Genomic DNA, 26,541 nt, shown 5'->3' with positions numbered 1-26,541 from the left:
TTGCTCAATATAAAGAACGTCAGGGAGAGACTACAACCCTGTCTGACTCCCTTCCCAACCACTTCTTCCCTTTCATGTCACTCGACTCTTATAACTGCCATCTGGTTTCTGTACAAATTGTAAATAGCCTTTCGCTCCCTGTATTTTACCCCTTACACCTTCAGAATTTGAAAGAGAGTATTCCAGTCAACATTGTCAAAAGCTTTCTCTAAGTCTACATATGCTAGAAACGTAGGTTTGCCTTTCCTTAATCTAGCTTCTAAGATTAGTCATAGGGTCAGTATTGCCTCACGTGTTCCAACATTTCTACAGCATCCAAACCGATCTTCCCCGAGGTTGGCTTCTACTAGTTTTTCCATTCGTCTGTAAAGAATCTGCGTTAGTATTTTGCAGCCGTGACTTATTAAACTGATAGTTCAGTAATTTTCACATCTGTCAACACCTGCTTTCTTTGGGATTGGAATTATTATATTCTTCTTGAACTCTGAGGGTATTTCGCCTGTTTCATACATCTTGCTCACCAGATGGAGAATTTTGTCAGTACTGGCTCTCCCAAGGCTGTCAGTAGTTCTAATGGAATGTTGTGTACTCCCCGGGCCTTGTTTCGACTCAGGTCTTTCAGTGCTCTGTCAAACTCTTCACGCAGTATTATATCTCCCATTTCATCTTCATCTACATCCTCTTCCCTTTCTATAACATTGCCCTCAAGTACATTGCCCTTGTATAGTCCCTCTATATACTCCTTCCACCTTTCTGCTTTCCCTTCTTTGCTTAGAACTGGGTTTCCATCTGAGCTTTTGATATTCATACAAATGGTTCTCTTTTCTCTGAAGGTCTCTTTAATTTTCCTATAGGCTGTATCTATCTTACCCCTGGTGAGATAAGCCTCTACATCCTTACATTTGTCCTCTAGCCATCCCTGCTTAGCCATTTTGCACTTCCTGTCGATCTCATTTTTGAGACATTTGTATTCCTTTTTGCCTGCTTCATTTACTGCATTTTTATATTTTCTTCTTTCATCAGTTAAATTCAGCATTTCTTCTGTCACCCAAGGATTTGTACTAGCCCTCGTCTTTTTACCTACTTGATCCTCTGCTGCCTTCCGTACTTCATCCCTCAAAGCTACCCATTCTTCTTCTATTGTATTTCTTTCCCCCATTCCTGTCAGTTGTTGCCTTATGCTCTCCCTGAAACTCTGTACAACCTCTGGTTCTTTCAGTTTATCCAGGTCCCATCTCCTTAAATTCCCACCTTTTTGCAGTTTCTTCAGTTTTAATCTACGACCCTCGTATACCCCTATCAAAGGTGATAGGAGAGTTGTCAGTAACTACCAGTCTGTCTCACTACTGACATCATTTGCTAAAATTTTTGAGGAGGTGTTGTATTCTAGAATAATATCCTACTTGAGCAAGAATAATATCCTTAGTAAATCACAGGTTGGATTTCAGAAGAGCTGCTCAATTGTGAATGCCATTTATATATTCGCTAACCAAATTTTTCAAGCATTAAATAATAAAATAGCACTTGTTGGTATTTTCCGTGACCTATCTAAGGCATTTGACTATGTGAATCACAATATTCTCCCAGATAAACAGAGATTTATGAAATAATTGGTGTAGCCAACCAGTGGATATGATCAGATTTAACCAAAAGGATGCAGAAAGTTGTGCTTTACAATTCAATCGAGGTAAGCAGTGGTAATTTTCCTGACTAGAAGAGGCACAATATTAGGTCCACTATTGTTTACCATATTGTAAAATACCTTCCATCTAATGTACAGGAAGCAAAATTAGTTCTTTTTGTGCATGACACTAGTGTTGTGATCAATCCTAACATACATACAGAAACAGAAGAAAATGTAAATAATGTTCTTAAAAGTAAATTTGGGGTTGGGTGCTCCATAAACCAACTAAAATCATTGGAAGAGCTGTGGTCAAATTTACTTCTTGGCACACGAGTGCTGCCTGTAGAGAATGGTGCCAGCATTCTATCATACTGTATCTTCTGGTTTTGTGGTGAACAATTCCACAGAATTTATTGAGCTTTAAAACAGGTCACATTCCAACTTGTGGCCACGGTGTATTGTGACGTGTAGCGGGAAACCAAATTGAGAATTCCAACTTGAAACGAAAGTGGAGGCTGAGGTTTCTGCGGAGATGTTATCAACAGACACTGCTTCCATATAGCGAGTAAAATGTTCTATCATAGTTACTGTTGTCCATTCAACAGAGATAATAGGCCTGCTGTGTCGTCATGTACATGAGCAAATTGTGAAGTTGTGTCAGGAAAGTCCCCTACTGCTGCGTGCACATGGCGGGACACTTTGCTTAGTTGGCACTTGACATACATATGAGTTCATTCTCAGCAATCTTTTGGAATTACAGCCCAGAGTCTAGGTGGAACGTTGCTGTGATGTCAGGTGCATCTTAGGAATGTAGTAGGTGAGGATGGCTGAGGTTTTCTGGTTGAGACGTCACATTACAGTTTGACAACTGCGCCAGGAACACTGACTAATTGAAATTCCAAGTTTGACAAAGTATCCTTAAGGTGGTTCTGAAGGTTTTGGTCAGACACTTGTGCCACAGCAAGTTGAGCGAAATCGATGATACTTAAGATGGTGTTGATATAAGAAAGACAATCAGCTACTACATTTTCAATTCCTGAAATGTGTTTGATGTCTTTGCCCCAGGGAAGTGTGATAATACAACTATTGTTCTCTGTATACATAAATGATTTGGCGGAAAGAGTGGTTGTTTGCTGGTGATGTTGTGGTGCATGGTAAGGCGTTGAAGTTGATTGACAGTTGGAAGATACAAGATAACTTAGACAAAAATTCTAGATGGTGTGATGAATGGCAGCTTGCTCTAAATGTGGGAAATATTAGTCACTGTGGATGAGTGAAGAAAATAAACCTGTAATGTTCGGGTACAGCATTAGTAGTGTACTGCTTGACACAGTGATGTTGTTTAAATATCTGGGCGTAACACTACAAAGCTATATGAAATGGAAGGTGAATGTGAAGACTATGGTAGGGATGACGAATTGTCGGCTTTGGTTTATTGGAAGAATTTTAGCAAAGTGTGGTTCACCTGTAATGGAGACCACATATAGGACACTGGTGCAATCTATTCTTGAATACTGCCCAAGTGTTGGGGGCCTATACCAGGTCAAATTGAAGCAGGACATCAAAGCAGTTCAGAAGCAGGTGGCTAGATTTGTTACAGGTAGATTCAAACAACATGTAAGATTTATGGAGATGCTTTGGGAACTCAAATCGGAATCCCTGGAGAGAAGGCGACTTTCTTTTCAAGGAACTCTAGTGACAGAATTTAGAGAAGTGGCATTTGAACCCGACTGCCAAATGATTCAACTGCTGCCAACATACATTGCACATAATGACCACAAAGATCAGATCCAAGAAATCAGGGCTCATGCGGAGGCGTGTAGACAGTCGTCGTTCTCTTGCTGTATTTGGGAGTGGAAAAGGAAAGGAAGTGACTATTAGTGTTACAGGTTACTCTCCACCATACACCATGCAGTGGCTTGCAGAGTATCTACATAGATGAGAACTGCATGAGAAATACCAGTTGGTTATGCTAGCAAGGTGAGCAGTTGTTGTTGTGTTGCTGGTTATGCTAGCAAGGTGAGCAGTTGTTGTTGTGTTGCTGGAGTGTGTGAGTGAGTGGTTTGTGATCTGTACAAATAGTAAACTCTCTGGCTTCCAGTTGCGGGTGAAAGTACTTGATAGCTTCGTATATAGTGAGAAGTTCTCTATCACATACATTCCACTTTTGCTGTGAAGGAGACAGCTTGTGAAGTTAAAGAAACTAGTGACTGCCATGTGCCATCATGGAACTCATGCAGCATCACATCGATTGCTATTTGGCTTGTGTGAACAATCTAGTGCGAGGGTTGCATCTGATTCAGGGTGAATGAGAAGTGCTGCAGCCACTGTGCTTTATTCTGCTGCTCTGAAGGCAGAGCTCATGGTTTCTGTCCACTGAATCAGTGAGTTACCCTTGACTTTTTTGGATTAGCGTGTACTGTGGTCAGCGGTATTTGTAGCTTGGTCAAACATGGCAGATGTCAACAGTAAAAGTTGAACATGATAACAAAGTGGCTCATTTCTGTAGCAGTATTCGGTAGAGCAGTTTGTAAAATGTCTTCCACTTTTCATGGTAATGGTAGTGAGGCCTTAGAGGAAATCTGGTGCTGTAGAGAGTTGACTTGTGACTGACCATATACGCACTTAGAAGTGTTCAGCACTCCACCATAATTATTTAAATGCTTGAAAACTGTGATTAAGTGCTGTTCTGCAGTGGGTGAAAAGGCAAGAATATCATCCACATGCTTGAAACAGAAAGAAAGATTTTGCAGTACAGAATTGATGAATCATTGCCATGATTGTGCAGCATTCAATAGGCCAAATTTCATGAAGAGGCTTGCAAGTAACCCAAATGGAGTGGGGGTGGCGGGAGGGGGGGGGGGGGGGGGGGATAGCTATCTTCAGTACATCTGTGTCCACCACTGGGATCAGAGTAAACGCATTTGCACAATGAAGAACACAGAATATGGTTGCACCACATAATGCGTAATTATAACCTCATAATAAAGGCACTGGGTAACAGTCTGGCACTGTTCGAAAGTTGAGTGCACAGTATTCCCCACATGGACACATTGTGCCTCCCGTCTTTGGCACAAGGTGCTAGGTAGACGACTGTGGGCTACAGGATATATGAATAATTCCTTCCTTACGCATTGTGCTCTGCGGTTGGGAGCTAGACATCTAGGTCTACAAGAGACGGGTAGTTCATCAGTAGTTTTAATAACGTGTACTGTGTTGTGACGTACCTCGTTCGGTGCTCCAAGTGGTCGCGTCAAGGCTGGAAATCGTTGCAGTAGGTCTTCATTCTCACCACTGGCCGTTTGCGTGATCTTGGCCGTACGCACTGCCTCACTACGATGGAATCGCGAAGCTGTCAGGCCTGTGACATTGTCGATGAGTTTTGCATTCACCACCTTAGGAAGCAGGTGATAGTGTGCTAAGAAATGGGCTGCCATGATAGGCTAAGTCATATCTATGATTGCGAAATCCCATGCAAAGACATGACACAGTCCCAGGTCTAATTCAATTCACTACATACTGTATGTCTGTATAGAGGAGTTGTTTGCTGCAATAAGGCAGAACGAGATTGATAGTTGGCTGCCATGTAATAGGGTTTGGAGAAATGTAAATAAGTCTGATCCAGTATTAACCATATATATCTGACCTGACTTCCAATCACATATAAATAGCCGCTGCGATTATGCTCGGATATTGAATGATTCACTCATGTCTGATTGCTGCTGGCAAGGCATGATACATCTGCACGCATGATCCCTGATTCTGCAGTGATACCAACAGATGGGGTATTGACCTGTTCTAGAAATTGACGAGGTTGTGGAAGAGCGGCTTCTTGATCCCTCGCAATGTCTGTTGCTGTCACTGTTATAATTACACCAAGATAACAGGGTTATAAATACAAAATCAAATAGGGGTAATACAGGAGTAGGTTTAATAATGAATAAAAAAATAGGAGCATGGGTCAGCTACTACAAACAGCATAGTGAATCCATTATTGTAGCCAAGTTAGACATGAAGCCCACACCTACCACAGTAGTACAAGTTTATATGCCAACTAGCTCCGCAGATGATGAAGAGATTGAAGAAACGTATGACAAGATAAAAGAATTACTCAGATGGTGAAGGGAGACGAAAATTTAATAGTTATAGGGGACTGGAATTTGATAGTAGGAAAAGGAAGAGAAGGAAAAGTAGTAGATGAATGTGGAATGGGGATAAGGAATGAAAGAGGAAGCCGCTCGGTTGAATTTTGCAAAGAGCATAACTTGATCATAGCTAACACTTGGTTTAAGAAACATGAAAGAAGGTTGTGTACATGGAAGAGGCCTGGAGACACTGGAAGGTTTCAGATAGATTATATAATGGTAAGACAGAGATTTAGGAACAAGATTTTAAATTGTAAGACATTTCCAGGGGCAGATGTGGACTCTGACCACAATCTATTGGTTATGCATTCTAGAGTAAAACTGAAGAAATTGCAAAGAGGTGGGAATTTAACAAGATGAGACCTGGATAAACTGAAAGAACCAGTGGGTGTAGAGAGTTTCAGAGAGAGCATTAGGGAACGATTGACAGGAACAGCGGAAAGAAATACGGTAGAAGAAGAGTGGGTAGCTTTGAGAGATGAAATAGTGAGGTAGCAGAGGATCAAAAAGGTAAAAAGCCGAGAGCTAGTAGGAATCCTTGGGTAATGGAAGAGATATTGAATTTAATTGATGAAAGGAGAAAACATAAAAATGCAGTAAATGAAGCAGGCAAAAAGGAATACAAACGTCGCAAAAATGAGATCGACAGGATGTGCAAAATGGCTAAGCAGGGATGGTTAGAGGACAAACGTAAGGATGTAGAGGCATATATCACTAGGGGTAAGATAGATACTGCCTACAGGAAATTTAAAGAGACCTTTGGAGAAAAGAGAACCACTTGTATGAATATCAAAAGCTCAGATGGAAAACCAGTTCTTAGTAAAGAAGAGAAAGCAGAAAGGTGGAAGGAGTATTTAGTAGGTGTGTACAAGGGTGATGTACTCCTGGGCAATGTTATGGAAATGGAAGAGGATGTACGTGAAGATGAAATGGAAGATGTGATACTGCGTGAAGAATTTGACAGAGCGCTGAAAGACCTAAGTCGAAAGAAGGCCCCGGGAGTAGACAATATTTCATTAGAACTACTGATAGCCTTGAGAGAGCCAGCTATGACAAAATTCTACCATCTGGTGAGCAAGATGTACGAGACAGGTGAAATACCCTCAGACTTCAAGAAGAATGTAATAATTCCAATCCCAAAGAAAGCAGGTGTTGACAGGTGTGAAAATTACCGAACTATCAGTTTAATAAGTCACGGCTGCAAAATAGTAACACGAATTCTTTACAGACGAATGGAAAAACTGATAGAAGCCAACCTTGGGGAAGATCAGTTCGGATTCGGTAGAAATGTTGGAACACATGAGGCAATACTGACCCTACGACTTACCTTAGAAGATAGGTTAAGGAAAGGCAAACCTACATTTCTAGCATTTGTAGACTTAGAGAAAGCTTTTGACAATGTTGATTGGAATACTCTCTTTCAAATTCTGAAGGTGGCAGGGGTAAAATACAGGGAGCAAAAGACTATTTACAATTTGTACAGAAACCAGATAGCAGTTATATGAGTCGAGGGACATGAAAGGAAAGCAGTGGTCTGCAAGGGAGTGAGACAGGGTTGTAGCCTATCCCTGATGTTATTCAATCTGTATATTAACCAAGCAGTAAAGGAAACAAAAGAAAAATTTGGAGTAGGAATTAAAATCCATGGTGAAGAAATAAAAACTTTTGAGGTTTGCCGATGACGTTGTAATTCTGTCAGAGACAGCAAAGGACCTGGAAGAGCAGTTGAACGAAATGGACAGTGCCTTGAAAGGAGGATATAAGATGAACATCAACAAAAGCAAAACGAGGATAATGGAATGTAGTCTAATTAAATCAGGTGATGCTGAGGGAATTAGTTTAGGAAATGACACACTTAAAGTAGTAGATGAGTTCTGTTATTTGGGGAGCAAAGTAACTGATGATTGTCGAAGTAGAGAGGATATAAAATGTTGACTAGCAATGGCAAGAAAAGCGTTTCTGAAGAAGAGAAATTTGTTAACATCGAGTATAGACTTAAGTGTCAAGAAGTCTTTTCTAAAAGTATTTGTATGGAGTGTACGATGTTTGGATGTGAAACATGGATGATTAATAGTTTAGACAAGAAGAGAATAGAAGCTTTCAAAATGTGGTGCTGCAGAGGAATGAAGATTAGATGGGTGGATTGTGTGACTAATGAGGAGGTACTGAATAGAACTCATGAGAGGAGGAATTTGTGGCACAACTTGACTAGAAGAAGGGATTGGTTAGTAGGACACATTCTGCGGCATCAAGGGATCACCAATTTAATGGTGGAGGGTGAAATTCGTAGAGGGAGACCAAGAGATGAATACGCTAAGCAAATTCAGAAGGATTTAGGTTGCAGTAGTTAATTGGAGATGAAGCAGTTTGCACAGGATAGAGAAGCATGGAGAGCTGCATCAAACCAGTCTCTGGACTGAAGACCACAACAACAACAACAACAACAACAACAGTTCACTGATGTGTTTGGTGAGTGCATCACTCTTGGCTACAAGATTGTCATGGTCTATGCGTGTTACCATTGCTGTCGATATGCTGCCTCGAAGTGTTGTCACTGCTCTTAATGGGGCTTGTGTCATTACATCCATTACCTTGTCAACTAAGTTGTCCACTGCACCTAGGTAAATCTCAGTTTGTGATGCCGTAATTGCTATTACTTGCGGTGGTAGGCAGCTACTCCTAATGCTCGTAGCAAGTTGTCAGGTACGGTGCTGGTGTAGATCTTGCCCCTCAAGTGTCATGGATACTGTGATGGCTTCTGGTCATTGATATCCTTCTGAGTTCAAACTTACCTGATATGTTATTCGTTGAGATGCTAAGACTTTACGAATTAATTCGATGCTGAGACTTAACGAATTAATTCTATCTCCTGCATATTGATGGTCTAGATGATTCACCAATGTTGCATACTTCATGGAATCTGTTGTGATTCCAGCAGAAAGAAAATGGGCCTCCACTCGCACAAATCACAGTACAGGGTTGTGTGACCAGAAGTCCGATAAATGCATGGCAGGTCCGAATACTGATGATACTGTTGTTTCTGATATATCAGATGTGGCAAAATGCTTGGTTAGCCTAGTAGCTTGAGTTCTTTCCGTGCTGTAGGGCATGCTAGATCATGTTGGGGTCACCAATTTGTCAGGCTGGCTGCTTTTCACTGTTCAGTCTTTAAATTTATTGTTACAACCTCTAGCCTGACTGTCATGAATATAAAGTCTCGAACAAGAAAGGAACAAAACTTATTACATTGCACAGAAATGGGAACTCTTTAAGATGTAGCGGCTCGTAGGAGTTTTATAACATGTGGAATGTTCCCTGCAATACAAGAATGAATCTATATTGTATTTAGTCTGTAACCAATTAACTCCCCTGGAATACGTCGCTGAAGGAAAAAAAAAATAGATCACAAGGCTAAGAATAAGCACATTACTAAAGAAATAAAATGACATGTGTGGTGGCTGGGGAAAAAATGTTTGACAGTCGCGACGTAAATACTCACATGCACGATACTGCAAGCCACTACATTTCACCAGGATATGAGTCACTACATACTGATGTGTGGTTTTCTGTGAATGGATTGTGTCAGTTTCAAAAAGAGACAACATATCCAGTTCTACAAATCTGGAGGTACAACCCCAATGGTAAATGTAACACACACTGAGGAAATAATAATTGTGCAGTTGACAACTGATTATTTCTATTCTTGTAACAAAAACTAGGGCAGAAACTTCTAAATTTTCAGTTGTCCATACTGATTAGATTTTAAACTGGAGAAGACACTCTTTGGAACTGCTGAAATATCTTAGTCCAGCTACATTTGCACTTAGAATCATTGCAAATCTTTGGGAGACACAAATCACTAAATTGACATGTTGTTGTTGTTGTTGTTGTTGTTGTTGTGGTGGTCTTCAGTCCTGAGACTGGTTTGATGCAGCTCTCCATGCTACTCTATCCTGTGCAAGCTTCTTCATCTCCCAGTACCTACTGCAACCTACATCCTTCTGAATCTGCTTAGTGTATTGATCTCTTGGTCTCCCTCTACGATTTTTACCCTCCACGCTGCCCTCCAATGCTAAATTTGTGATCCCTTGATGCCTCAGAACATGTCCTACCAACTGATCCCTTCTTCTAGTCAAGTTGTGCCACAAACTTCTCTTCTCCCCAATCCTATTCAATACCTCCTCATTAGTTATGTGATCTACCACCTTATCTTCAGCATTCTTCTGTAGCACCACATTTCAAAAGCTTCTATTCTCTTCTTATCCAAACTGGTTATCGTCCATGTTTCACTTCCATACATGGCTACACTACATACAAATACTTTCAGAAACGACTTCCTGACACTTAAATCTATACTCGATGTTAACAAATTTCTCTTCTTCAGAAACGATTTCCTTGCCATTGCCAGTCTACATTTTATATTCTCTCTACTTCGACCATCATCAGTTATTTTACTCCCTAAATAGCAAAACTCCTTTACTACTTTGTGTCTCATTTCCTAATCTAATCCCCTCAGCATCACCCGATTTAATTTGACTACATTCCATTATCCTCGTTTTGCTTTTGTTGATGTTCATCTTATATCCTCCTTTCAAGACATATTTTACATATTTTCATTCAAAAATCTCTCATGGAATAATGTCCTGGGATAACTCATCTTTAAGAAAGAAAATATTTATTGTTCAACAGTATGCTGTAAGGTAAATATGTAGGGCTCACCCCAGTCGTCTTGTAGACAATTGTTCAAGTAGTTAGGTGTTTTGACTACTGCTTCATGGTTTGTTGGAAACAACCCACCGTGGTTCATAAAGAACAATGAAGCACATAATTACAATACCAGAAGAAAAAATGGCATTCATTGCTCCATTGTCTTTAGCACAAAAAATGGTGCACAATACTGCCATCAAATTTAATCACTTACCCAGAGATATAAAATGTCTGACAGATAGCAGAGTTGGAAAAAAAAAAAAAAAAAAAAAACAGAAAACGTTTCTACTGGACAACTCCTGCTATTCTGCCAAGATTCTAAATATACTGTCTTGTTCATTATTGCACTCCACCTGTTGATATGCTTTTCAATGTTGAACCAAATATTTGGATATTTTTTGCATGTTTGTATGTGCTAAGTTCCACCATTAATACTTACTCCTTTGTTACATGTGCTGAAAAATATGTAGCAAAGATTTAACTAAGTGATACATGACAGACACATCTGTTTTACTATATATTCTATTAATTCATTTCACCATTAAGTAATTAATAATCTATACAGGTATAATTATTTTCTAAGTTATTACAGTCACAAAACTTGTATGTTACATTGCAAGTTCTGTGCAACAATTTCACCTTGGTGTAAAAACGCTGGTCAGTTTACTCACAACTTACCATTAATCTGTGGCAGAATAATGAATGTTTTATGTGGTGTGTATTATGAAATCCTTTGATTGGCAAGAATAATTCTTATTAGTTTTTGCCACATCTTTAAATTGTTTTTGTATTTTTTCTGGTCTTTTACAGAGGGTAAACAGTGGCTGCACTCTCTGACGCTTCCATTTCATTGTCAGGATTCTGACTTATCACAGCTCAATTATAGATATGGTCAGTTCTTGTCTCTAACCAAGGAAACAAATGCGTGGAAGAATCTTACATTTCGATTGGATACAACTGAAGTGCGGGGTCATATTTTCCATGCCTCTGTACATCTAGTGTGGCCCAGAATTGTGTCATCTGCACAGTCTAAAAAATTTAATGTTGAATTTCCTTTAACACAAGTTGGTGACACTGTGTTCAAGGACTTAACTCTACATAATCCATCTTCTCAGCCAATCCTTGTTCAATTAGCAATGGAGGGGACATATCCTCAAGCAAACCGAATGCTTGATAGTTTGTCACCAAGGTATTTAGCATATTTTTTAAATACTTTTTTATGTATATGTTTTTCTTAAGTGCATTATAATTTGTTCTATATTGATAAATATTACTATTAACAATTTCTGCAGCTTGTACACTACTAAATTTTGATGTTATGTGTCCTTATAGTTATTGATATTTTCTTGATTTTCATAAATTTGTTTTCTGCACTGTTGTGCTGCTGCTATCAGAATATCCAATTATTTTAATATCATTCTACTTTTTGACTGTGGCAGGTAGGTAACTGAAGCTTTTAGCATATTTCTTAAGTTTTCAGAATGGTTAACATTATTAATTTGTTAACACTGTCATCTTTAAGTTATCCTTTGTGTCTAATCATTCACAATACTCATCCTATGTTAATTGTCAATTAATGGGGCAATCAGTCATTGATATGGCATCAGACTGAAGGTAATTATACAGGGTGTTACAAAACGGTATGGCCAGACTTTCAGGAAACATTCCTCACACACAAAGAAAGAAAATATGTTATGTGTACATGTGTCCGGAAACGCTTACTTTCCATGTTGGAGCTCATTTTATTACTTCTCTTCAAATCACATTAATCATGGAATGGAAACACACAGCAGCAGAATGTACCAGCGTGACTTCAAACACTTTGTTACAGGAAATGTTCAAAACGTCCTCCGTTAGCGAGGATACATGCATCCAACCTCCGTCGCATGGAATCCCTGATGCAGCCCTGGAGAATGGCGGGTACCGGGGTTGCATAGACAAGAGTTTTCAAATGCGCCCATAAATGAAAGTCAAGAGGGTTGAGGTCAGGAGAGCATGGAGGCCATGGAATTGGTCCGCCTCTACCAATCCATCGGCCACCGAATCTGTTATTGAGAAGCGTACGAACACTTCGACTGAAATGTGCAGGAGCTCCATCGTGCATGAACCAAATGTTGTGTCGTACTTGTAAAGGCACATGTTCTAGCAGCACAGGTAGAGTATCCTGTATGAAATCATGATAACGTGCTCCATTGAGCGTAGGTGGAAGAACATGGGGCCTAATCAAGACATCAGCAACAATGCCTGCCCAAACATTCACAGAAAATCTGTGTTGATGACGTGATTGCACAATTGCGTGCGGATTCTCGTTAGCCCACACTTGTTGATTGTGAAAATTTACGATTTGTTCACGTTGGAATGAAGCCTCATCCATAAAGAGAACATTTGCACTGAAATGAGGATTGACACATTGTTGGATGAACCATTCGCAGAAGTGTACCCGTGGAGGCCAATCAGCTGCTGATAGTGCCTGCACACGCTGTACATGGTACGGAAACAACTGGTTCTCCTGTATCACTCTCCATACAGTGACGTGGTCAACGTTACCTTGTACAGCAGCAACTTCTCTGACGCTGACTTTAGGGTTATCGTCAACTGCACGAAGAATTGCCTCGTCCATTCCAGGTGTCCTCGTTGTTCTAGGTCTTTCCCAGCCGCGAGTCATAGGCTGGAATGTTCCGTGCTCCCTAAGACGCTGATCAATTGCTTCGAACGTCTTCCTGTCAGGACACCTTCGTTCTGGAAATCTGTCTCGATACAAACGTACCGCGAAACGGCTATTGCGTCGTGCTAATCCATACATCAAATGGGCATCTGTCAACTCCGCTTTTGTAAACATTGCACTGACTGCAAAACCACGTTTGTGATGAACACTAACCTGTTGATGCTACGTACTGATGTGCTTGATGCTAGTACTGTAGAGCAATGAGTCGCATGTCAACACAAGCACTGAAGTCAACATTACCTTCCTTCAATTGGGCCAACTGGCGGTGAATCGAGGAAGTACAGTACATACTGACGAAACTAAAATGAGCTCTAACATGGAAATTAAGCGTTTCCGGACACATGTCCACATAACATCTTTTCTTTATTTGTGTGTGAAGAATGTTTCCTGAAAGTTTGTCTGTACCTTTTTGTAACACCCTGTAAATAGTTTATTTAATTTTGTCTCTAGTCAAAATCACACCCATTAATATTCTAGTATAGACTTTCATTGTCAGGAAGTGACTTTTACATGTTTATTATTTGCTGAATCTCGCTCTACATTGTAGTTATGAAACTGCTTATTCCCTAACATAGAGCTGTATGCAAATTCGACAGCTCCTACCCCATCATTCCATAGTCACATAATATTATCCTCGCTGATAACATTTGTTGTTTACACACATGATCTTCCCTGCAGACCATACCCACAGTTTTGATACAACAAACATTGATGCTGAAAATTTACCTTCCACATTTCAGCAATTTCTTGTACAGCTCCTGAGAAATAGAATGTATGGCTTACAAATTCAAGCAATGCCTTCACATTCAACATTGTGGTCTTGTCAGCTTCCTTTATGTTTACTTACAACTTTTTGGTCAGATCTGTTTTGTCTTCTTGTCTTCTAATTTAGCCAAATTTCCCTTCTTATTTATTCTTCTTCCTTTTCACAATTCTTCATTTACCACGTATATATTTACTTAAATGAATTTTTTCCTGCTAGCTCTCCTTAACTATGTTTCATTGCTTCAGTCTGTATTTTTTTTCTTGTCCCAGACAGCTTACATCTCTATTGTGAGTTCGTGCCTGGCTACCACGGGGACCCTGCCCATGCAGTGCTACTTCTCTTTCATTAATGCAAATCTGTCTTTCTACTAATTTTTTTCTTAGTCTCTACCTTTCTATTGGACAGTTTTCCTGGTGCTGATTGTGCTTGGATCTGGTTTGTGTTCTGGACACTCATTTTCTTAACTTCTGGCCTTCTGCAGCTTTTCATTATTAATCATATGGTCCCCTTGTTGGGTCTGACTTGTGACTTCTTTTCCAAATTTTACAGAAGTGTAGATTGTGCAGGGAAGGTCGCCCAGTTTGGCATATATTCTATCTTTGTGCCCCTCTCTCTCTCTCTCTCTCTCTCTCTCTCTCTCTCTCTCTCTGCACCCTTCTTTCATGCAACAGTACTCAGCACCATCCAAGCACAGTAACCATTTGTTGTTGGAAGGGGGGCGGGGGGCTTCAAGTACCTTCACGGAGGTAGCCTCCTGGCCACTAGGGGATCGCACTGTTGGTGCACGTGCTGGAAACTCCTCACACAGGCTAAGGATTATGTGCCCATCATTGCTAGGACACAGGACTGCCGTTTATGTTTACTGGACAGGTAGCCATTGCTGTGCCAGGGTGGTGCCCATGGGAGAGCCCCTGTTTGCAGTGTTGGTACCCTGGTCGACTATTTGCACATGAAGCAAATTAAACTTTCTTCCACTGGTGACCACATGGCTCCTGTAGTCTCTTCTGCAGCTAAGGCATATTAAAATGTGGGGAGGTATAACCCTAAAGTGCTCCTTCACTGGCTATGTCTTGGAAGAACATACTACTGTGAGACAAGATGAGAAGTATTCCCCCAATGCTTTGTTTGATCTAGGATGGACAGAGATTCCTTTTTTACTAGAAAGCCTTTGGTCTTCATTGAACACCTCGAGAACAGGTTTGGGGGAGTGGTAGTATTTTCAAAAATGAAAAGTGGCTTTTTTCTGCTTAAAATGGCCTCCTCCACCCAGTCTTGGGCTCTGCTCAATGTCTTTCATGTTGCAAAGCCAGCCACATCTGTAGACCTTGTGGCTATCAGTTGGATATGAACTCACCTTGTGCCCATCCCCACATGTGTGTCAACTGTGGGGAGCACCCTTCCTCTTGATCCCCAGACTGAACCATTTTGAAATGAGAGAAGGAAATCCTGGACCACCTCACATATCAAGAGGTGAAGGAGAAGCACGAGCACCTACGAATGATGATGATATGTGCTACTGATACGATGGCATCATCCTCTTTAGTGACTGTTCCATTGTCCTCCATATCTTTTACCCCTTAGGGACGCTCGACAACACTCAGTCACCTGGTGAATGGGAGGTTCTTGTCCTACTGCTTCCCCCATATCCCCTTTCGCCAACTGCCTATCTACTGGAGACATCAGTCCCCAAACCCCAGCCAGAGAAACAATGCCCTCAGGGTGGTCCCTTCCCACGTCTCTGCTAACCTGCAACAGGATGCCAGCTGGTGGCTGAAGGAGCCAGAGGTTGCAGATCATAGGACTTCACATTCCTCCTCTGTCCAGGGTGTATATGACCCATGACACTCGGGAGATCCTGTAAAATCCGGGAAAATTTTTTCATCTGGGAGAAAACCGGGAAAAATCCGGGAATTTTTTACAATTCTGGAAATGTTCCATTAAGTTTCAGGTGTGCAGCCGCAAGAAATCTCCTTCTTCTTCTAATATTTCGGCTGTATAATGTTCAGCCTTCTTCAGAGTGAGCCGCAAGACTGCCACTCCAGTGCCTGCTTCGTCCCTTTATACTGTTGTACCGCGCGACTGCGCATGCGGCCACAGATGCAAATGCGCCAGAGACGTTGGTCGGCAGCAGAGACGTGCATAATGCGCGAATTATATCTATGACTCCGCAGTTGATCTTTGTTGGCATATCGATGTATCATTGTGAGCTGCACTGTGACGACGTCTTTGCAAGTTTATTACAGCAAGTGCCGGATTCCAGGATTTATCAAGATTGAAACCACTATCTCTATTAATTAAGTTCGTCGTCAAGCGAATTTCAATTTCCTCCTTTACTATCGAGTCCCAAAGGGATGATGTAGTTGCCAAAATTTCGACGTTGTCATACAACATTCTGTGTCCATTATCAATACAGTGCTCTGCCACTGCCGACTTGTTAGGTTGTAAAAGTCGTGTGTACCTCTGGTGTTCTGTACATTTTTCTTGGGCAGTACGAGTTGTTTGTCCGATGTAAGAAAGGCCACATTCACATGGAATTTTGTAAACTCCAGATTTTCGGAGCAGCAAATCATCTTTGACGGAGCCCACGAGTGCAGCTGTCTTAGGTGGAGGACGAAAAATCGCTTGGAGTTTGTGTCTGCCGAGAATGCATCCTATTTTTGATGAGAGGCTACCCATATATGGCAGGAAGGCCATTGATTTAAAGGTTTCTTCATCTTCTTCTGCTTTCTTTGTGGCCTCTTTCGGTTTCATTTTCAGTGCCCTCTGTATTTGTTGTGGAGAGTGCCCATTGTCTTCAAACACTCTTTGTAAGTGGGAAAGTTCATCTTGCAGACTGCTTTCGTCAGAAATGATATGCGCTCTGTGAGTCAAAGTTCGGAGAACACTCATTGTCTGGGCAGGATGGTGGCAGCTATTTGCACGTAAATACAGATCAGTGTGTGTCGGCTTCCTATACACTTCATGTCCCAAAGTGCCATCCTCTCTGCGCCGAACCAAAACATCCAAGAATGGAAGGCATCCCTCCTTTTCCATTTCCGTTGTGAACTTTATTTGATCGTGGAGGGGTTCAGATGTCTTAAGAAGTTTTGCAAGTTGTCTTCACCATGGGGCCAAACTAGAAAGGTGTCACAACACACCTCCAGAATACCGTGGGTTTCAAGTCAGCAGATTCAAGCACCTTCTCCTCTAAGTCCTCCATAAATAAATTGGCTACCAGAGGGGATAAGGGACTACCCATGGCGACTCCGTCCGTCTGTTCAAAAAATTCGTTGTTAAATAAGAAATATGTGGAGGTCAGAACATGTTTAAATAAAGCTGAAATCTCTTTTTCAAAACTTCTCTCAATATCTGGGAGCTATCAAGGAAATAAAAATACATTCACATAATTATGGAACGCTAAAATATGTTATTAATTTCAGACTTTATTTTATTTCCACTTTTCTGACAGTCAAGCATTAATCACCTTGCAGAACGATGAAGTTATTTTTGACTGTTTGCTAAAGAAATTTGACTTTTATTAACGTTTTCCGCAGAGGAAGTCGATGTATTTGGAACGAAATGTTTAATTCCACAGTACTGACTAGTATCAACTGTTAGCTGCATTTCAAGTGCACGTTTTCATATTCTAGCATGTATGGCATTATGCGATAATAAGGAACCAAACATGATTTAATACAGTACCGGTGCTCCAAAAAAATTTACACCCTGAAAACCACTCTGAAAAGCTGAATATCAGGTCAAGGTCTACTTCATTGGGAATCTGGACATATGAATGTGCATTTTAAGTATGCACTTTAAATGTGCACATTTTAGTATGGTTCATGAAATTCCGATGCTCTTTGAGTATCCTCTGATGTCTTGTTTATTTTATGATATCATGTATGATCTTTCAATGTTTTACACGTACGTACATAAGGGCTTCCTACGTTGTGGTAGCTGTACAAGCACAGTGTCGCCTGTTATCTGCACTTTGCGGCACCTGCTGAAATGAACCTATTTCTAACAGGTCGCGGGAAAATATTGCGAATGGTGGTTTGAAATGCGTTAACTTTCCAAGTAAATATCCTTTTACGTAAGTTAAAATATGTACAAGAATGTACCATGAATTTCTTAAATCACGTAGCGTTTGACTCTCATTTAAAAATCAACTCTTTGATGACAAGCCATTTAGAAGAATTTCGAACCCTGAAGATCAGATACTTATGTCATTATTAAAAATTTTACCGACACATTTGTGTGATATATCTTAAAGTGTAACATGCGCAAAAAAGATCAACATTAGATGCGAAAGCTTAGCTTCTCTTACAGCTTATTAACCTTAAAGACCAATATTATATGTGAAAGCTTTGCTTTTCTTGTAGCAACATCGTGTATATTAATTTAAACTATTAACTTTCCCTGTTTGTGTGTTCGTGCTACTTAACAGTGATGTTGCTGTTGGCTGACTACATCACGTGTTCTATGCTCTGCATATCCACTGTCATCGGCTGGCGAGATCACGTGACATGAGCTATGACTGGCTTACAAAAGTGCATCACAATCTCGTTTTCAATGATTCAGAAAGTAACATGCGGTGTTTGGTAGAATTCCAATGTATACTTTCATAATACGAAAATACACAGCGTACATGTTGCTGCACATCAAAGATATTTCCAAAACGTGTCTTTCCCTCAGTTTTGTTTTCTAAAGTGTCGGGAAATTCTACGCCTGTGTATAAAACCATAACCATTCAAAGGATTGATAAGTTTTTCAGTTCCAAGGGAAAATATACTGTCACTTAATGCGGAATAAATGTGTTTTCTCCCAAGAGAAAGTGTATTTTTAACCAGGAAATTCGGGAATTTGTTTTCCTTGTCTACCCTATACATCCTGTATGTCCCAGAATCTTGGGCAGATAAGTCCTCGCAGAAGTCTAAATCATCTAAGGACAAGTAGTAGTCCTCCACAAAGAGAGAGTTTCTGATGATTCCTGTGCTGCCAGACCACGAATGTTCGCCCCTGTATCCGAAGCAGCATGCCTGGTGACCTATCCTGTTTTTTTTCATCACCCTCTGGGAAACTTGTTTCTCAGCAATGCAGACCCCCTACCCTCTGCAGCTGTCAGGGTTGTTTTAAGAAACACATTGACTATGAAAGAGCATTGGGTAGTGTCTGCATGTACATTCTGGACTCTATCTACAGCAAATGTGCCACTCAGTATGACTTTAGATGCTATGGCTGTTCATGTGAAGACATCTCTGGATTTTACAATCTGTAATGTGTATCTCCTGACGTTGAAGTGTCTCACAATGCTTTGTCTGCACTGTTTCCTCAGCCCCCACCCACCTACCTTTCCTAATATTGGGTAACTTCAGAGTCTGCAGCCTTTTATGGGATGGAAGTGCAACAACATGCTGCAATAAAACTGCCAAAAAATTGCTAGCAGAGCTCGATCTTTGCCTCTTGAACATTGGTGTTCCCACACACTTCATTGTTAAATATGGATCATATTTGGCCATTGGCCTTTCCATTTGCGGCCCATCTCTTCTCCCATCCATCCATTAGAAAGCCATGATGACCTGTGCAACAGTGATCATTTTCCAATTGTTTTGATCCTCCCTCGGCATCACTCACCTGGACGCCCACCCAGGTAGGCTCTCTCGAAAGGTGGTTGGGATGCTTTGACCACTGAAGTCATCCTTTCCACCCTGGAACATGAGGATACCGATGCAGTTGTCTAGAATACAACTGCAGTCATTCTGTTGGCAGCTGACTCCAGCAATTGCCTGTGACACATCTCCAGGGCAGCAAATTATGTATTTAGTTTTTCCTGTTCTTCTTAGTTGTATATATTGGTTAAATTTTGTGTATGTTTTTGTATGTAAGAGGTTTAATCTTGCATTTTGCAAGTGTAAATTCGGGCTATCTGAAGCTCAGTTGTCATTTCTCCTGAACAGCCAGCTACGTTGTTCATTGAGGTATCAGCATCCATTGGTGATGTCAGGAAGGTAACAAATTGGACATCTAGTTGTCTGTCGATGTTTATTTCTACAGTTATTCTTCCTAGGATGGATGGTATATGTGCATGCTGTGTGCGGATGCAGGAGCAGCTGGCCGCAGTTCCCAAACATTTGAATGTAGTTTTGTCTATGGTCAGCCACATTCGGTCTGCTGCTTTCAGGTGTTGCTGTGGTGGAGAATCTGGCATGTCACATGGGCATTTCAGGTGTTGCTTGTTTTGCCCATGGGCTGTGCTACTGAGGTTACCTCCCAGTGGAACCAACGTGATGAATCCATCCTTGCAGCAGAGTAAGTGGTGGGATGTAACATGTTTGCGGTGCTCAAGGCAGTGAGCCATTGTGGAGGCTGTGTGTCTGGGCTTGACTATTCACTCTGTGAGTGAACAGGTGGCTGTTCCTTCAGCATGGTCCAAGCAGGCACACCTGGCCAGGGGCTTGCTCGTTATCGGAAGCTCAACATTAGGCAATTTATGGAACCCCTTATAAAGATAGTGTTCATGCTGGAAAGCTGCTGCCCTTGTGCACAGGGTGCACGCAGAGCTTGCAATTTGCAACGTTGTTCCCAGAGTTGATTGGGATCCTTTGCTTTGGAGCTGAGTGGAGGGCCTCAGCCAAATGCTTTGTTGACTTTGTGATGGTCTTGGCTGCAGATTTATAGACCTGCGTTGTCAAGGGGAAGTTGTAAGATGTCCCTTGATAGATCAGGTCAGGGGTGAACTATACAAAGGAAGCAGCAGAGTACTTGTGGAGTGCACATGGGATTTTTTATGCTATGAACACTTGCCATTCAATTCATAGATAAGGCATCAGACTGCATTCAGAGTAAAGGCATTTTGACTGTCAGAATTTTATCAGTAAATTGTTGAAGGATTCATAACAAAGTTCCCAAATTTAATACCCTCCAGGAAAGTTCTTGCTCTCAAATTAATCTTGGGACCAAGAATTGGCTAAAACCCAAAGAAGAAAGCTCCGAAATATTTGGCGAGTCATGAAACATTAGATGCCATAGGACTGGTAGTGTTCATCACAGTTAACAAAAGTATTATCTCTGTTGAGGCTGAAATTGAAAGTGACAGTTAAGTTATCTGTTCACCTATAATAGGTGTAAATGAAAGAAATTTAATTTTTGGATATTTTTACTGGGCGCCTGATTTTATTGTGACAGTTCTAGAGTCATTCAAAGGACGTGTACATTTGGTAGCAAGCAGATACCCAGATCATGCAATATTAGTTGGAGGCGACTTAAACCTTGCTGAGTATAGACTGGGACAACTATGGATTCATTGCAGGGGATGCAGACACATTTTCCAAAAACTGCCGTGAGATGGATTTCATCTCGAATCATACAGGTCAAGAGTGAATGTGTGACATCACTATTTCAATGTTCGATGAAAAAATATATCTTGAAGTTCCATGTGATGTCTCTCCAAAATTACAATATTTTTGTTTCCTGGTGATTTGTTAAAATGCTACAGACCTATCTATGAATGAGAGTATTTGTGAAAATGTTGTAACAAAAGGGAAAATTGAAAAATTGTAAAAAAGAAACCAGCATTAATAGATATCTGAATTTATTTTCAATAAATACTTTGTTCCCAATACTATGAGACATGATTAATACATACACACTTTTGAGTGTGGTTTTTTAAAAATAAACTATGAAAATTTGCAACCTTTTGCGAATTTCAAAATTGTGTTTTGAGGATATGAATTGTCACAAGATATTAACTGTGTTGAGAAATGAAGACGTGGAAGGACTGATAACTGTCAGCGATGACATTAATACATGAAATTCTTAAACTGTCAAAATATATGTGCATAAAGATGAAAGAATCTGAATTTTTTTGGTTATTTAGAAATAATTTTCTCCAAAACCCCATCCTAAATGTTCGAAACATTTCGTGGTGTATTAGTTGGCCGTTGTATTTAGGTAATGTACAGTCAGAGTGTGCAATATTCTTCTGTACAAAATGTGAGAAATTTATTAGGGAGACCTAGCTCTACTGTCAAGGTCAGCAAATCATGGACACTTAAATATTTAAATTGATCACTGATTTTGACTAAATGTCATGCAAAACTAATATTTCTGAATCAAAATAATTACTTTACAGCATTATAAGTGAGTGTGAAAACAATTCATAATTTTGCTCAAAAGCATTTTACAACAAAAATGAGATATAGAATATTTATATCCATTTTTCTTTTTATGATATTATTCACAAATTATTATTGTCTTCTGTCATAATTTTACTGCTTCATAACTCTCTATGAATTAAAACTGCTTACAATGCAACAGTCAACATTGCACTGCTGAAAAGAGTTGTCTTTTTCGTCATCTGCTTCTCATTGAACTTGTACAGCCAAGCTGAATTTGCACATGGTCAAGGATGATCCAACAAGAGCAGCACCTGGGAAATGGGAACTGCACACTGATCTTTTGATGATGGCGGTATGAAAGCATTAGCAGGACCATGAGGTGTCATAAAGGAAACGATTATATCTTGGAGGTCATGAGAGAGACTTATTATCTGTCTCATGCACCACTTTTTGTCATACACACAAGAAATGAAGTAGCTCACTACAAAGTGTTCCAATGTTTACTGTAGTCTCTGCGTTTCACACACAGCAACAGGCTGCATTTCGTGGAAAACCGTTCTTGCAATGTATGTGCCACTCCAGGATGCAACACAGTGGTGACTTGATTGAATAGTTACCACAGGCTTCATAGCAGACCACTCTTCTCTCATTTAAAAAATAAATTCCCATGATGTATTTTCATTTAGAATTAAGGGTTTCATGATTGTTACTAATATTGACATGGTGTGTACAAATCCAGTACCATCTCTTGTAGTATCAACAGCTTCATACTGGAGATTAAATATTCTTGCAAGATGTTTACAGAGACCTTCTACCCCATAACATGCACTTTTCCATGGCCTGTTGCTGAAAATATCCATTTTTTGTCTTAATTCCTGTACTACAGTGTTGACCAAGCTCATAAAACTGAAAGTGGTTTTTAAAATGAGATGCTGCACCATCATTCACATACACATGTTTAGGAAATGCATGGCCTGTAGATGTTATGTCATCCATTATCATGCTGACAGCATAGTATGCATGTGCACTGTCATGAATGAGATCATCACTGACAATAAGAAAACAGTGTGATGTGATGTTCCAAGGAAGTGAGCAACACATGTGAATATTGATACCTGTGATTTGTGCCAGTGGTAACTTTGAATTTCATTCTGCAAAGCACAGACCAGTTCTCAGCAGAGTCGAAATGAAGAACTAATGTGTCAGTATTCTGGGATATGACTGATTTTACTTCTGCTATGGCCTTTCTCTGATTCCTCCGGATATGATGGAGAGCTATTCCTTTCATGAGCCAATGCCTAGCCTCTGTAACAAACTTCTCTTGCTCTAATGTCTTCTTCACCGACATTCCTCCCTCCCACAATGCATAGGTTACGTCATTGTTAGTATCCTAAAGGTGTAATGCTTCAACAGCATCACTTCAGCACCAGGACACATTGCGCACTCCTGCAACCCACATTTATCTTGCGACTCTTGACATATACACAGAAGCATGTGGTCCATCTCTGTGTACTTCTTTCCCGAGACATTGCTTATGGTGAAACAAACAAGTTTCAAATTAGTGCATACTTCCTTCACTGGCTGGCATTTGACCCATTTTGATTGTAAGGACCAGAATTTTGTGAGACCAGTTGTTGAATTCAGATTTTCCTTTTTCATTGGGGGATATGCTTCTCTTATTGATCTTATCATACATCTTTTTACCTTTTCAACTTTATCATGATTTTCACTAACAGAGATAACATCAACTTGGTTAGGACTTTGCCTGCTGCAATCTTTGTCATCACTTAAGTAATATTCCAGAGCAACAGTAAGTCTATCATCTTGCAACGGATGCCAACAGTAAGATTCTGGGCATGTCCAAAAATGTTTCTCATTCTTTATTTTATGAGATTTTGAAATGGAATAAGGTGAGGAAGTGGGTACGTATTTCTGTATCTGCTGCTTAGAGTGATGATCATTCAGGTGGGTTGTCATTAAATTCCTTCTTGTATAATACCGTTACTTGAAGACCAAGCTATTTCTGGAATTCGTCTGACAGATTTCCAAAAACTGAGGAGTGTTTTTCACTTTTTTAAACACCACTTTCTTGTGTCTTTTATCATAGTCCATACATCTCACTCTTTCACTACTGTATTTTCTCACTGACATTGAACCTAACAAACAGTTCAAACCAAACACAAAATTCGATGCAGAATGGTTTACGTGCATGTTCTCACGCGTTTGTGGAAACAGTGTTGCCTACATGCATATTTTACACAAGAAATTCAGCGATGCGAAATATGCAGAATGTTGAAAAAATTTTGACACTTTATACAGAGAAATATAGCCCACTGTGTTTGCACTGACTACTAATTTATTAACCAAACAATAATTTGTGTAATTCTCAAAAGGTTTCAGATGGTAATTTTCAAGTAAATAATTCGTAAAAACTCAGAAAAATGCAGTTTTTTACATTTTTAGTAATAAATATTTACATAATACAAATGGCTGGGGCAGAGACTATGCTGTTTATAATTACATCAGTAGTATCTGGTAACATGACAGAAAAGGTGGCATACTGTGACTTTCCGAATAAGAAAAAAAAATTGTTAAGTGGAAAAAATACATTAAATTTTGTATCATCATCATCATCATCATCATCATTGAAGACTGATTATGCCTTTCAGCGTTCAGTCTGGAGCATAGCCCCCCTTATAAAATTCCTCCATGATCCCCTATTCAGTGCTAACATTGGTGCCTCTTCTGATGTTAAACCTATTACTTCAAAATCATTCTTAACCGAATCCAGGTACCTTCTCCTTGGTCTGCCCCGACTCCTCCTACCCTCTACTGCTGAACCCATGAGTCTCTTGGATAACCTTGCTTCTCCCATGTGTGTAACATGACCCCACCATCTAAGCCTGTTCGCCCTGACTGCTACATCTATAGAGTTCATTCCCAGTTTTTCTTTGATTTCCTCATTGTGGACACCCTCCTGCCATTGTTCCCATCTACTAGTACCTGCAATCATCCTAGCTACTTTCATATCCGTAACCTCAACCTTATTGATAAGGTAACCTGAATCCACCCAGCTTTCGCTCCCATACAACAAAGTTGGTCGAAAGATTGCACGGTGCACAGATAACTTAGTCTTGGCACTGACTTCCTTCTTGCAGAAGAGAGTAGATCATAGCTGAGCGCTCACTGCATTAGCCTTGCTACACCTCGCTTCCAGTTCTTTCACTATGTTGCCATCCTGTGAGAATACGCATCCTAAGTACTTGAAACCGTCCACCTGTTCTAACTTTGTTCCTCCTATTTGGCACTCAATCCGTTTATATTTCTTTCCCACTGACATTACTTTCGTTTTGGAGATGCTAATCTTCATACCATAGTCCTTACATTTCTGATCTAGCTCTGAAATATTACTTTGCAAACTTTCAATCGAATCTGCCATCACAGCTAAGTCATCCGCATATGCAAGACTGCTTATTTTGTGTTCACATATCTTAATCTCACCCAGCCAGTCTATTGTTTTCAACATATGATCCATAAATAATATGAACAACAGTGGAGACAGGTTGCAGCCTTGTCTTACCCCTGAAACTACTCTGAACCATGAACTCAGTTTACCGTCAACTCTAACTGCTGCCTGACTATCCATGTAAAGACCTTTAATTGCTTGCAAAAGTTTGCCTCCTATTCCATAATCTCATAGAACAGACAATAACTTCCTCCTAGGAACCCAGTCATCTGCCTTTTCTAGATCTATAAAGCATAGATATAATTCCCTGTTCCACTCATAACACTTCTCCATTATTTGTCGTAAGCTAAAGATCTGGTCCTGACAACCTCTAAGAGGCCTAAACCCACACTGATTTTCATCCAATTTGTCCTCAACTAATACTCGCACTTTCTTTTCAACAATACCTGAGAAGATTTTACCCACAACGCTGACTAAAGAGATACCTCTGTAGTTGTTACAATCTTTTCTGTTTCCATGTTTAAAGATTGGTGTGATTACTGCTTTTGTCCAGTCTGATGGAACCTGTCCCGACTCCCAGGCCATTTCAATTATCCTGTGTAGCCATTTAAGACCTGACATTCCACTGTACTTGATGAGTTCTGACTTAATTTCATCCACCCCAGCTGCTTTATTGCACTGCAATCTATTGACCATTTTCTCCACTTCCTCAAACGTGATCCTATTTCCATCATCATTCCTATCCCATTTTACCTCGAAATCTGAAACATTACTGATCACATTTTCACCTACATTGAGCAACTCTTCAAAATATTCCCTCCATCTGCCCAAGGCATCCACAGGATTCACCAGCAGTTTTCCTGACCTGTCCAAAATACTTGTCATTTCCTTCTTACCTCCCTTTCGAAGACTGCTAATTACACTCCAGAATGGTTTTCCAGCAGCTTGACCCAATGTCTCCAACCTGTTTCCAAAGTCTTCCCAAGATTTCTTCTTGGATGCTGCAATTATC

At 40.2% G+C, this 26,541-nt stretch overlaps 1 protein-coding gene across 3 annotated transcripts in view; it reads left to right on the top strand.

The window, feature by feature from the left end:
• LOC124804646 (transmembrane protein 131) overlaps positions 1–26,541 on the top strand; it is a 382,072-nt gene that overhangs the window by 236,576 nt on the left and 118,955 nt on the right. For all 3 annotated transcript variants that reach the window (XM_047264868.1, XM_047264869.1, XM_047264867.1), the window contains exon 16: positions 11,287–11,665. In XM_047264868.1, coding sequence (XP_047120824.1) covers positions 11,287–11,665 — 379 coding nt within the window. The remainder of the gene's footprint in view (positions 1–11,286; positions 11,666–26,541) is intronic.

The sequence above is a fragment of the Schistocerca piceifrons genome, chromosome 7 (genome assembly GCF_021461385.2).
Source record: "Schistocerca piceifrons isolate TAMUIC-IGC-003096 chromosome 7, iqSchPice1.1, whole genome shotgun sequence".
In the NCBI taxonomy this organism is placed as follows: Eukaryota; Metazoa; Arthropoda; class Insecta; order Orthoptera; family Acrididae; genus Schistocerca; species Schistocerca piceifrons.
The sequence above is the reverse complement of the archived record's forward strand: the minus strand, read 5'-3'. Positions and strand labels throughout refer to the sequence as shown.